The sequence below is a fragment of the Carlito syrichta genome, unplaced genomic scaffold, assembly GCF_000164805.1.
Source record: "Carlito syrichta isolate Samal-C Ts95f unplaced genomic scaffold, Tarsius_syrichta-2.0.1 Scaffold168988, whole genome shotgun sequence".
Classification (NCBI taxonomy): domain Eukaryota; kingdom Metazoa; phylum Chordata; class Mammalia; order Primates; family Tarsiidae; genus Carlito; species Carlito syrichta.
The window spans coordinates 4336-17213 of NW_007113084.1; the positions used below are offsets into that span (position 1 = coordinate 4336).

At 56.1% G+C, this 12878-nt stretch overlaps 1 protein-coding gene across 1 annotated transcript in view; it reads left to right on the top strand.

The window, feature by feature from the left end:
• Positions 1-11777, top strand: part of RNF207 (ring finger protein 207) — a 14370-nt gene extending 2593 nt beyond the window's left edge. Inside the window, 15 exon segments of the mRNA XM_021709150.1 lie at positions 16-68; positions 71-106; positions 109-161; positions 1791-1837; positions 2087-2159; positions 2233-2301; positions 2725-2793; positions 2877-2974; positions 3974-4048; positions 4050-4125; positions 4438-4623; positions 4836-4887; positions 5189-5306; positions 9898-9978; positions 11606-11777. Coding sequence (XP_021564825.1) covers positions 16-68; positions 71-106; positions 109-161; positions 1791-1837; positions 2087-2159; positions 2233-2301; positions 2725-2793; positions 2877-2974; positions 3974-4048; positions 4050-4125; positions 4438-4623; positions 4836-4887; positions 5189-5306; positions 9898-9978; positions 11606-11777 — 1258 coding nt within the window.
• Positions 11778-12878: the final 1101 nt, after the last annotated feature.

Consider the following 12878-nt stretch of genomic DNA (forward strand, 5'->3'; position numbering starts at 1 on the left):
GGGGGCGCCCGCGAGCCTGGGCCCGCCCTGCCCTCAGGCCGTGAAAGCCCTGCAGGCGGCCAGGCGGGAGCCATCGCGCTGCTGCAGGCCATGGTGGAGGCGGTGCGGGCAGCGCGGCTGCGGAGGAGGGTGCCATCCACGCCCTGTTCAGCCGCATGCAGGTGGCAGAAGGAGGGGGCACCGGGCCGCCCGCTGGGCCGCCTCCTCCGCTGTGAGCTGGTCACCACGCAGTCAGGACGGACTGTCCCCTTGAGGAGCTCCAGGGTAGCAGGGCAGCCGCCCTGAACCAGCTGCTTGGTCGCAGTTTTGGAGGGGCAGCCAGGGCTTTCCCTAGGCTGGTGTTGGTCGGGGAGGGATGGGGTGGTCAGGGAAGACTTCATCCCGGAGGTGACTTTTTTTTTTGAGTTGGGAGTCTCTCTCCGTCGCCCAGGCTGGAGTGCAGTGGCATGCTCACTCACGGCCATCCCAGCGTTGACCCTACGGGCTCTGGCGATCCTTCCGGCTCAGCCTTCCAAGTAGCCGGAACGACAGGCACGTGCTACCACGCCCGGCTAATTTTTGATTTATTGTAGAGGCGAGGTCTCACCAAGTTGCCCGGGTGGGTCTCGAACCCACGGACTCAGGCATTCCGCTTGCCTCAGTCTCCCAAAGTGCTGGGATTACAGGCTGAGCCACTGAGCCCAGACAACATTTTAAAAATTATTATTATTTTTTGAGTTGGAGTTCCATTCTTTTGCCCAGGCTGGAATGCAATGGCACCACCATGGCTCACCGCAGCCTTGACCTCCTGGGCTCAAGCAATCCTTCTGGCTCTGGCGATCCTTCTGCCTCAGCCCCCCGAGTAGCTGAGAGTACAGGCGTGTACCACCATGCCTAGCTAATTTTTTGATTTTTTTTTGAGTTGGAGTCTCACTCTATTGCCCAGACTGGAGTGCAGTGGCACGAACTCCTGGGCTCCGGCGATCCTTCCGCCTCAGCCTTCCAAGTAGCTGGAACTACAGGCGCGCTACCACGCCCGGCTAATTTTTTGATTTATTGTAGAGATGAGGTCTCGCCAAGTTGCCCAGGCGGGGCTCGTAGCCGTGGGCTCAGGCACTCCACTCACCTCAGCCTCCCAAAGTGCAGGATTACAGGCTGAGCCACCGAGCCTGGTTGACTTTAGATTTTGAGTTGAAAAGAACTTTGAAAGTTCAGTCCTTACACTTTATTTATTTATTTGAGTTGGAGTCTCACTCTGTCGCCCAGCTGAAGTGCAGTGGCACGCTCCCGGCCACCGCAGCCTCGACCTGCTGAGTTCCTCTAGCGATCCTTCCTCCTCAGCCTTCCAAGTAGCTGGAACTATAGGCACGTGCTACCACGCCCGACTAGTTTTCGATTTATTGTAGAGACAAGCTCTCACCAAGTTGCCCGGGCGGGTCTCGAACCTGTGGGCTCAGGCAATCCACTCACCTCGCCTCCCAAAGTGCTGGGATTACAGGCTGAGCCTGACGAGGTGTCACTATGTTGCCTAGGCTGGTCTCGAACTCCTGAGCTCAAGCAGTCCTCATGCCTTGGCCTCCTAAAGTGCTGTGATTACAGGCGTGAGCCTGGCCTGGGAGGTGACATCAAAGGGGAGGGTACTCGGGCCTTCAGGCAATGGGTGCAGGAAGGAAGGCTGCTGGCTGCTAGCAGGATTGGTGGGTTGCAGAGATACCCAACCTAGCCAGCACGTGGCTGGTACCCAGGGAGTGGGCCCGTGGTGGGAGACGACAGGGCTGGACATGTGGGTGGCAGCAAGCTGTCTCTCCCAGGACAAGCTGGCGGAGAGGAAGGCACTGCTGCTGCAGGCTGTGCAGAGGTGAGTGGTGGGGTCTCCTCCCCTGGCCCCCTGGCCTCCAAGCACTTGGCTCACTGCCTGGGCAGGCCCAGCCCACCTGGGGAATAAGACATCCAGCATCCATCCAGCTGAGGAGGTTGGGTGGCTCAGGTCATAGAGAAGGGGTGAGGGCAGGACATGCAAAACTGCTGGGGTGATGGACTGGGGTTCTGAGACCCCCCCCCGGGGCCTGGCAGCCCCCCTCAGAGACCAGGTCGCTTCCCCCCCCAGCCAATATGAAGAGAAGGACAAGGCCTTCAAGGAGCAGCTATCCCACCTGGCCGCCCTGTTGCCCACCCTGCAGGCAAGCAGAGCTCGGGGGTGGGGCTGGGTCCCTCCTCCCCTGGCCAGACCCTGAGAAGTGTTCCCTTCCACAGGTCCACCTGGTCATCTGCTCATCCTTCCTCAGCTTGGCCAACAAGACCGAGTTCCTAGACCTGGGCTATGTGAGTCTCTCCCACTCCTGAGGTCTCCCCTCTCCGATTTGGAGCTGGACCAGGGATCTCTGGGCTCACCTCCTCTTCCTCCATTCCCATCGAAAAACGGGTTAGAGACCAGGCGAGTCCTTTCAAAGGACAGTGAAGCCAGGAAGGGTGCACAGGCCTCTCTCACCCGAGCGCAGTGTCTACTGGGGTCTGGCCATCTCCTCTTCTGTGGGTTTGGGAATAGGGAAGCTTTGTCTAGGCAAAGTCCCAGAAGAGGGTTGCAGATGCTTAGGGACACCAGGTAAAGTGCCCAAGGCAGACGTGCCCGGGGCCTATGACCACTTCCCTCTTCCAGGTAAAGTGCCCAAGGCAGACGTGCCTGGGGGCCTATGACCGCCTCCCTCCCCATACCATCCCCCCACCTGAGCCCTCTGGCCCTCACAGGAGCTGATGGAGAGGCTGCAGAGAATCGTCACGAGGCCGCACCACCTGAGGCTGGCACAGAGCAGCAAGGTGCATGAGTGGCCTGCGTGGGCTGGGGTCGGGGGCTTCATGGGGCAGTGGAGGCTGCCTCATGATCCCGTTCCACTGCCCAGATCAACAGTGACCACCGCGCCGAATTCGCACGCTGCCTGGAGCCATTGCTGTTGTTAGGGCCGCGCCGGGCGGCAGCCCCCATGGGTGGCACTAACATGTGAGCAGCGACAGGGGTGGGGGCGTGGGGAGGGGGTGGGCAGCACAAGGTCCCTGTCACTAGCGAGGAAGGATTGTCCGGGAAAGGCTGTATATACTGCCCTTCTCTCTTTCGGCCCCTGGTTTGCGGGAGCAGGAGTCTGGGAAGTCCCAGACATGAAGATGGTGGCAGGCCTGGCACAGAGTTCTGCCAGGGGAGGAGGGAAGGTCTCAGGACTGCACACAATGGGCACTGCAGCCCCCCGGGCTGGGACACCTGGGGCTGGGCATTCCCTAAGTAGCCTGAGGCCACAGGCGGCCTGATTCCTGGGCCCAGCGGAAACCTTGGAGGAGTCAGGAGAAATGTTGAACCTGGCATGTGTCCAAAGGCCCTGGACACCAAGAGGGACCCAGCCCGGAAGTGAATACGCCATGCACTTGGGACCAGCCCGGCAGCATCCTGGTGGCTTTGCCCTTGGGACTCTGGGGCCACTCCTGGGAGCTTTAGGAAATGATAGGGAGAGCCCAGCACAGTAGCTCACACCTGTAATCCCAGCACTTTGGGAGGCGGAGGCAAGAGGACGGCCTGAGCTCAGGAGTTTGAAACTAGCCTGAGCAACATGGCAAGACCTTGTCTCTACAATAAACCGAAAAATTAGCGGGACCTGGTGGTGCGCGCCTGTGGTTCCAGCTACTTGGAAGGTTGAGGCAGAAGGATCGCCTGAGCCCAGCAGGTTGAGGCTGTGGTAGCTGTGAGTGGCCATGAGCGTGCCACTGAGCTCCAGCCTGGGAGACAGTGAGATTCCGACTCAAAAAAAAAAAAAACAAAACAGATGGGCAGATGGGGGTGGGGGAACATCACTGAGTGCGGCCTTGTCTCAGGCTTTTCCTAGTTCCAGGCAGGTCTGCTGTGTTGCTGGTGATTGAGGGGGCTGTGAGAGCAGCAAGCAGCTAGGGGGTCCCAGGAAGGTGGGGGGAGCCACCTCACCCCACTCTGCATCCACACTGGCCCTCTCCCCAGGCTGGCCGAGGGCTCAGACCCCAAGGTGCCGATCGGCCCCCGCTGCCCCTCCCCGGTGGGAAAGATGTCGGGGTCATACCAAGGTGCTGCTGGCCAAGGGTGAGGACACGCCCTTCACAGAGCACTGCCGCCACTATGAGGACACCTACCGGGTGAGTGGCCAGGCCCCCCCTCCCCCATTCCTCACCACAGTGCACTGATGGGCAGATCCAGTTGTCTGGGCTGCCGGGCCTGGAAGCCACCCCTTTCCTGAGGCCTCCACAGCCCACACAAGTCCTCCATGGCTTCACACACCCTCACACGCCTTCACACACTCTCACAGGGCCTACACGGCCTCACTTGCTCTGACACGCCTTCCCCCAGCCTCTCACACAATCTCACACAGCCTCCACACCCTCACACAGCCTCCACACCCTCACACAGCCTCCACACCCTCATGCGGCCTCCACGGCCCATCCGGGCAGCACCTGCAGGTGGAGACCCAGAGTCTGAAGGACCAGGTACAGGAGCTGCACCGGGACCTCACCAAGCACCACTCGCTCCTCAAGGCCGAGATCATGGGTGACATCCTGCGCCGGTCCTTGCAGCTGGACGCGCGCATAGCCTCGGAGCACGCTTCCATGGAGGGCATGCGCGTGGTCTTCGAGGAGGTAGCCTCCCGCATTGGGAGACACGTGGGACACCCCAAGATGGGAAGGGGGAGAAACGACCTGGCCTGGTGCCGTACGCGACCCTGCAGCAGGTTCTGGAAAGATGTGGAGCCGGGTGGGGTGAGCTTTGGCTCTGAGTGGCCAAAGACAGAAATGCATTGGTGGAAGTTCTAGCTCACGGCCATGTCCAACGGGTGACGTTTCTCTTTCAGATCTGGGAGGAATCCTATCAGCGCGTGGCCAATGAGCAGGAGATTTATGAAGGTCCCAGCAGCTGACTGTGGTGTGAACTTCCTGTCCCGGACCTAACCCACATGCTGGCAGGCGAGGAGTCAGCCACTAATGAGACTCACAACCCTGTCCTCTGCCCTTAGCTCATGACTCTACCTCCCAGCTGCTATCTGGCCCCAAGCGATGCCTCTGAGGGCAGAATTCAGGGAGCAGACTGCCTAGGCTGCCTCCTCCTTAACGAGAGGTCGCCATGGAAACAGCTGCGGTATTTCGGTGGTGCCAGGCTTGAGAATCTGAAGCCAGTAACCTGATGCTCTGGTCTTGGCCCCCACAGCCCAGCTCCACGACCTTCTGCAGCTGAGGAAGGAGAATGCCTACCTGGCCACCATCACCAGGCAGATCACGCCCTACGTCCGCTCCCTTGCCAAGGTGAAGGAGCGGCTGGAGCCCAGGTGAGGCCGGGGGTGTTCCCAGGGCCACCAAGGCTCTTCAGAATGTGCATGGGAAAGGTGCCACACACTCAGACCCTTTGCAGAGATGTTGGCCACCAGGTCATGAGGGTTCAGTTGGGGCATCTGGGTGGGGCCAGACAGCTGCAAAACGCAGTCACAGGGAGTGGGCTGCCCTGGGCCTCTGCTTCTAGGCACATAATCGCTATCTCCAGCCCTCAGGAGTAGGTCAAAGCAGAAGGCACTTCTTGGGAGTGGCATGAGGGTCCTCAGCTGATCCAAGCAGCAGGACAGGGAGGCGAGAGCAGGAACTTCATCGACACAGGGTTAGGACAGCCAAGCCTGGACCAGGCCTTCTCAGTACCTGGCATCAAGTATTCCAGTGGCAGAAGGATCTTGGTGGCAGGTCTTCAATGTGTCTGCTCTGAGTCACTGGCCCCAGGGTGGACTAGTTGCCCTGCAGGTCTGGGACACAGCTATAGCCTGAGATCTCCCTCCTCCACCCTCCTGGGGACTCCCCCGCCCCACCCCATCTCCTGCAACCTGAAGTCCCTCTGCATGTTTTGGGGGAGCCCACCTCCCAGCAGTTTCCTGAGAAAAGGTGCACAGGAGGTGTGTGTGTTAGACAAGCACGGGTCTGAAAATGTCCTGCCTTTCCACCTGACTGAGAGTTTCACTGGGTATTGAATTCTAGATGGGAAATCCTAGACTGAGAAGGACTCTCCTTTGAAGGCATCACTCTACTGTCTTCTAGCTTACAAGGCTGGTGTTGAGAAGTCTGAAGGCATTCTGATTCCAGATGCTTGATGTGACCTACTAATTCTCTCTGGAAGTTTGTAGAATCTTCTCTTTGCTCCTGGTGTTGTGAAATTTCACATTGGTGTGGGTCTAGCCCCATCCATTAGGTCAGGTACTGGCGGGCCTTTTCGATCTGGAAATTCATAGCCTTCAGCCTTGGCATATTTCTTTTGGAATTAGTTGATTTCACTTTTCTCTTTTTGGAATTTCTTTTCTTTTTTTTTTTTTAAAGTCTCATTCTGTCGCGTAGGCTGGAGTGCAGTGGCATGCACATGGCCACCCCAGCATCGACCTGCTGGCTCCGGCGATCCTTCTGCCTCAGCCTTCCAACTAGCCAGAACTACAGGGGCGCGCTACCATGCCCCGCTAATTTTTGATTTATTGTAGAGACGAGGTCTCGCCAAGTTGCCTGGATTGGTCTTGAACCCGCAGGCTCAGGCGATCCACTCACCTCAGTCTCCCAGAGTGCTGTGATTATAGGCTGAGCCACCGATCCTGGCTCACTTTTTGGAATTTCTAGGGTTGGCTACCGGCCTTCCTGGGCTGGCCCTCCATTTGGCCTTTTCTGCCCTATTTTGTCTTATGCTTCCTGGGAGATTTCCTCTTTACCTCAAAACTCTTTTATTGAGTTGCTCATTTCTGCCATCTTGTTTTTAATTTCCAGTAGCTCTTTCTGTGCCCTGATTCTTCCTTTTTCATGGCGTCCTGTTGTTTCATGGACACCATATCTTACCCATCTGATAGGTTTTTTCCCCCCTCAGGTTTTCTGCCTGATGTCTGTTTCCTCCAAGTTACTTTTTGCTTGTGTGGGTTTCTGTCTTCCATGGTGAAGGCTGGTCAATGTCACATCCTCCTTGATGATCTGCTTGTACCAGGAGTGGGGTGGGCCGGAAGCTCTGAGTCCAGGGGCGGTGCTTCCTTGGAGGGGATCTGGATCTTCTTGCTGTTTTGGAAGTCCCCAGTATCTACCTGGGGTCCTTTCCCAGTTTCCTTCCGGGAAGGCCTCTCTGTGGGGTATTTGAACACACCTGATTGTCTGGTTTTCAGCATAATTCTCAACTGTGAGTTGTGCCCTTCCAGAATGAGCCCCTCAGACTTCTGCTGCCGTGGGAGAGGCAGCTATGGCAGGAACCTTGGCTGTTACCCATCCTCCCTGCTATTACCCAACCCCTGTTGCAAAGGCAAGGGGGCTGCCAGCTCCTAGGTCCTGATAGTTCTGCAGTGTGATCCATGTCTGGCCTCAGTTGTCTTGCTGTCAGTGTCCCACCAGTGTGTCTCAGGTCTGCAGAATTAGTCACCGCTCGCTCATGTGCTCTCTAGCTCCCAAGGTGCTGGTGTTACCCTCTCCTCTTCCCAGCCTGGAGAGGGCTTCTTCTTCTTGTCCACTCTAGTCCATTTCCCAGAGTCTCAGTGAGTTTGGAAAAGACAGGAAATGAGAGAGAGAGAGAGAGAGAGAGAGAGAGAGAGAGAGAGAGAGAGAGAGAGAGAGAGAGAGAGAGGAAAAATCTGGATTAGCAAAGGTCAATCTGGGAGGAAAAAACTGCTAAAACACTTCTTAAGGGATTCTTTCTTCTTCTTTTTTTTTTTTTGAGTTCGAGTCTCACTCTGTTGCCCAGGCTGGAGTGCTGTGGCACATTCACAGCCACCCCAGCGTCGACCTGCTGGGCTCTGGCGATCCTTGTACCTCAGCCTTCCAAGTAACCAGAACTACAGTCCTGTGCTACCAAGCCTGGCTAATTTTTTAAAAATTTATTGTAAAAATGAGGTCCCGCCAAGTTGCCCAGACTGTTCTCGAACCGCGGGCTCAGGCAATCCACTTGCCTCGGCTCCCAAAGTGCTAGGATTACAGGCTCAGCCACCGAACCTGGCTCTAAGGGACTCTTTCAACACGTCACACTGAGTGGTTAAAACCATCACACTCTGTACAACCTCAATGAGTCCCTGTCCACCCAGAGCAGTTGACATGTCTCCTACCCCACAGGCTGCATAGTGGACACTAAGTCCAGATGCTGCATGATCCCACTGACAAAACCTGAGACACAAGTAGAATGAGCTTGAGGTGTTAGCAGGCAAAACACTGAATGTCCTGATGTGGGACTGAAGGGGGACATGGAGGGGGCCCTGGGGTAGGGGTGACGTTTTGGGTGCTGCCTGCATAGGTTGATCCCGCCGCGAGCCTGTCAAGCTGTGCTCTGACCACCCATGCAGCTTCCCTCCGTGCACTCTGCTTCGGGGAGAAGCTGGCTTGCAGTGTGGATGGCAGAGTCACCATCTGTGGGATATGACATCAGCGGACACGAGCTCAGGCTCGTGGGGCCGGGTGGGGGCCCACTCTGCCACTCTTCAGTGCACCACGGCCTGGTGTCAGCGGCAGCAGCCTTGGGCCACCCTCCCAGCCTCCAACTCCACTCATGCGCCAAGTCTGTCCTTGTTCCACTCAGCAACCTTCCCGCTAGACCCGAGCCTCCTCTCTTGGCCTCTGGGTAACACTCATGAGTGTCACCATGTTTGTCCTCTCATTCTGAGACCCTCCCTTCCCTGCACTCCTGGCTCCCTCCAGCCCTCCAGCCTCTCCTTCCCGGTCTCGGCTGGTTCTGCCTCCTTGGCTCAGTACTCCCCGGGGCTCCATCCCAGGTATTCTCGTCATACACTCTCCTTAAGTGACTCCATTCAGCTTTCCGGCTTTAAGACCCTCCTGACACAGACGACCTCCAAGCACATACTGTCCCGAGCTCCAGACTAGCTCCCACTGCCTTCCGGCATCTCTACCTGGGTGTCCAAAAGGTGCCTCGAATCCAGCACCACCCAGAACTCCACATGTCTCCCCCCGTACACGCCACTCCCATGTCCTCATCTCAGCACGTGGCATCACCTTCATGCAGGTGCCCAAGCGGGACGCCCAAGAGGCAGCCTGGGCGCCTGCTCTCTGCAGGCCTGTTTCCAGCCCATCCCAAGTCCTGTGAACCCAACTCCCTGTCTCGGTCCACCCACTGTAGTCTCCACTGCTACCCCCAATAAAAGCTCCACAGTCAGCCCTCCCTGCCCCCTCCAGCCTCCACACAGCCAGGTGATGCCACGTGCTGAGATGAGGACATGGGAGTGGCGTGTACGGGGGGAGACGTGTGGAGTTCTGGGTGGTGCTGGATTCGAGGCACCTTTTGGACACCCAGGTAGAGATGCCGGAAGGCAGTGGGAGCTAGTCTGGAGCTCGGGACAGTATGTGCTTGGAGGTCGTCTGCGTCAGGAGGGTCTTCAAGCCGGAAAGCTGGATGCAGTCACTTAAGGAGAGCGTATGATGAGAACACCTGGGATGGAGCATTGGGGAGAAACTGACAGGCATCTTTCAGAGGCTATGACTCCTATCACAGTGGGGCCTTCCCTGCCCACCTCTGACCATGTTGGCTCCTCACAGCACCCTGGTCACAGTGGCCTTTCCCAAAGAAGTGAGGCTAGCTCCCACTTCCGGGCCTCTGCCTGGAATGTTCTTGCCTAGGATGGTCTCTTGGATCCTTGCCCCTTGGGCCTCAGCTTGAATGTCAGCAGAGTAACCTCCCCAAGCCACCTGGTTACAGCAGGTCTCCAGTTGGTGGCCCTGTGCCACCTGGCCCTGCTGTGCTTCCCTCCCTGACCAGCCCGTGGCTTCCGCGAGGATGCCTGGCCCTGGCAGAACTCCAGACCTCAGAAGACATTTGAGGACTCAACTAATGAAGTGCCAGGCGGCCCTCACATGTTGGCTGATGTTCGGTTTCTGTGCGGAGTGAGCCTGGGGACTACGGAACCTGCCCTCTCTCACCAGGTTTCAGGTGCCCGGGGAGGAGCAGTCAGAGAATCCGCCAAACATGTATGATGACAGCAGGAGAAGTGAGACCCTGGCCAGGTAAGCAGTCTTTCCTGCCCAAGCGCGGGCCAGTGACTGGGCTTCAGAGACCAACGGGAGGACCAGGAATGCTCCTATCTTCATTCTCCTTTTGGTCCCAGCCCACTGCTGACCAGTACTGCAGCCTGGGCTGAGCCTCAGTGTGCAAAATGAGAGGTCGGAGAGGGCCAGTCGCAGTGGCTCACACCTGTAATCCTACCACTTTGAGAAGCTGAGGTGGGAGGATCACTTGAGGCCAGGAGTTCAAGACCAGCCTGGTAACATAGTGAGATTTCCATCTCTATATATTAAAAAAAGTTTAAAAATTATTTTTATGTATTATTTTATTTTTTTGAGTCAGTCTCACTCTGCTGCCCAGGCTACAGTGCAGTGGCACGCTCATGGCCACCTCAACCTCAACCTGCTGGGCTCAGGGGACTCTTCCGTCTCAGCCTTCCAAGTAGCTGGAACCACAGGCATGCGCCACCACACCCGGCTAATTTTATGATTTTATTGTAGGGACAAGGTTTCACTATGTTACTCAGGCTGGTCTCAAACCCCTGAGCTCAGGTAATCCTCCTGCCTGCATCTCCCAAAGTGCTGGGATGACAGACAGGAGCCACCACACCCAGCATAAAAATTGTTTTTTAAAAAGAGGCCAGCAGGGCGTGGTGGCTCAAGTCTGTAATCTCAACACAGCTCAGGATTGCCTGAGCTCAGGGGTTCATGACCAGCCTGGGCAACTTGGCAAATCCTTGTCTCTACAATACATCAAAAAATTAGCTGGGCATGGTGGCAGCTACTTGGTAGGCTGAAGCAGAAGGATCGCCTGAGCCCAGTAGGTGGAGCCTGCAGTGGCCATGAGCATGCCATTGCACTCCAGCCTGGGCAACAGAGTGAGACTCCAACTCAAAAAAAAAGAAGCAGTCAAAGGAGCTCTCTGCCTGCAAAGTGACTTACACAAGAGACGTCCCAGGTAACAGGTGTGACTCTGATAGACAGGACCCACACCTGACTTATAAACAGCCATGGTGACTGCCTGCATCCACTTCCAAGTGACTCAAGTCACTGAAATAAAAAAGTGGCAGGATGATTCGCTGGAGTCAGTGTTTGCCCAAATACTTGCCAGAGGCAGAGAAGAATGTGCAGTGACACGCACGTCACTGTCACAGACTAGTCTTTTTGTATTTTGCTCTCAGTAAAATGTGTTAGTCACGGGCGGAAGACGGGGTTGTAGAGTCAGAGCTGGAGGAGCCTGGGGGTGTGTCACGGCGTGTGTGGCTGGGAACGCAGTGGAGACCCGACCCACCTTCCCTTGCATGGCAGCTGATGGATTATTCAGGACTGATACTTCTCAGTTCAAAATGTGCCATCACCATAAGCTGCTGAGACAACTGATCGGTGTTTTGGCAACATAAGACCATCTCCTGGCAAACGGTTCTTACTGGCAAACATCCCCTGGCAAACGGTTCTGAGATCAGAAATCTTTCTGGGATGGATGTGTTTCTGGTTCTGAGACATGGTCCCTTGCTGGTGCCTTCCGGAAAGGCTTCCCATCCTGAAAGCCCTGGCCTGAGCGTATTTTAGTGCGGGGACACAGTGAAGTGGGGGAGCAGAGTGGATGAGCTCATGGGAAATTGTCCTTTAGGAATGACGCAGCAAGTGGCCTGGAAAAGAGAGAGAGGATGCCAGAGCCTAAGGGAAGCAGCTGGACTCCGAGCAGCCCCTCAGAAGAGCTTCCACTGAGAAACAAGGATCACCACAGGCCCAAACAGACAAATGGGGGTGATATCCCCACACAGAGGGAACACCCAGCTTAGCAAACAGGACCGGTTCCCAGGGTTGAGCTTTAACAGCACGCACATCGAGACTGGGACACTTAAGGAAAGGGTGTTCCCATGATGGTGATTTCTTTTTTTTTTCTTTGAGGCGTCTTTCACTCTGTCACCCAGGTTGGAGTGCAGCAGCACAATCACGGCACACCACAGCCTCGACCTCCTGGGCTCAGGCAATCCTTCTACCTCAGCCTCCCAATAACTGGGACTACAGGTGCATGCCACCGTCCACGGCTGGCCAATTTTATTTTTCATCAAGACTAGGTCTTGCTATGTTGTCCAGGCTAGCCTTGAGCTCCTCGGCTCAAGTGATGCTCTCGCCTTGGCTTCCCAAAGTGCTGAGGTTACAGGTGCAATCCAGCCTAGCAATTCCCTTAAAAGGCAGTAAGTGATCAAGAGCAAGATCTATAAGCCAATTCTGTTCCTTGTGTTCACAAGGCACGAAGGCTTGCTGCCTGTCACAGGAGCTGGGGAGGACTTCCCAACCCACACGGGAACCGCTGAAGGTGTGAACATCCCCAAGAAGTCCCTCACGGGTCTGGCATCTGTGTGCCAGCTCTGAGGCGGGATGGGTGTGGTTCCAGCAGGGCATGCTGGCCTGAGTTTTAGGTAACAAGACTGCCGGCTGTGCAGTCTGACTGCCGCGAAGGAATCCAGTTTCTTCTGAATCACAGCCCCACTGTTGACCTAGTGTCACTGGAAACCTCCACCCCGTCACCTGAGCAGCGACTCAAGGAAAGGCAAAGGACCTTCGCCACAGCTTCTCTCCCCGCGGGGCGAGGGCCAACCTCAGGAAACCAGGGGAAATGCTGGCCAGCGTGTGTGGCAGATGGGCACCCTTACAACGTCACCACTTTCCCAAGTGACTGGAATGCGCTGTGTTCACCTTCTGCTGATGGTGAAGCCCAGTATGACAGCAACCGTTTTTGCTAACAGTTTTCCATTTCTACGCAGAGGAGCTTAATAAATGCTTTTGAAAAATCAATCTGCATGATCTAAAGCTTAAAATTTTTGGTGGCAAAATGATGCCCAGATAGTCACATTGTAAGCAAGTATCTAGCTTGATTTTGTGGTTTTGAACAGCAA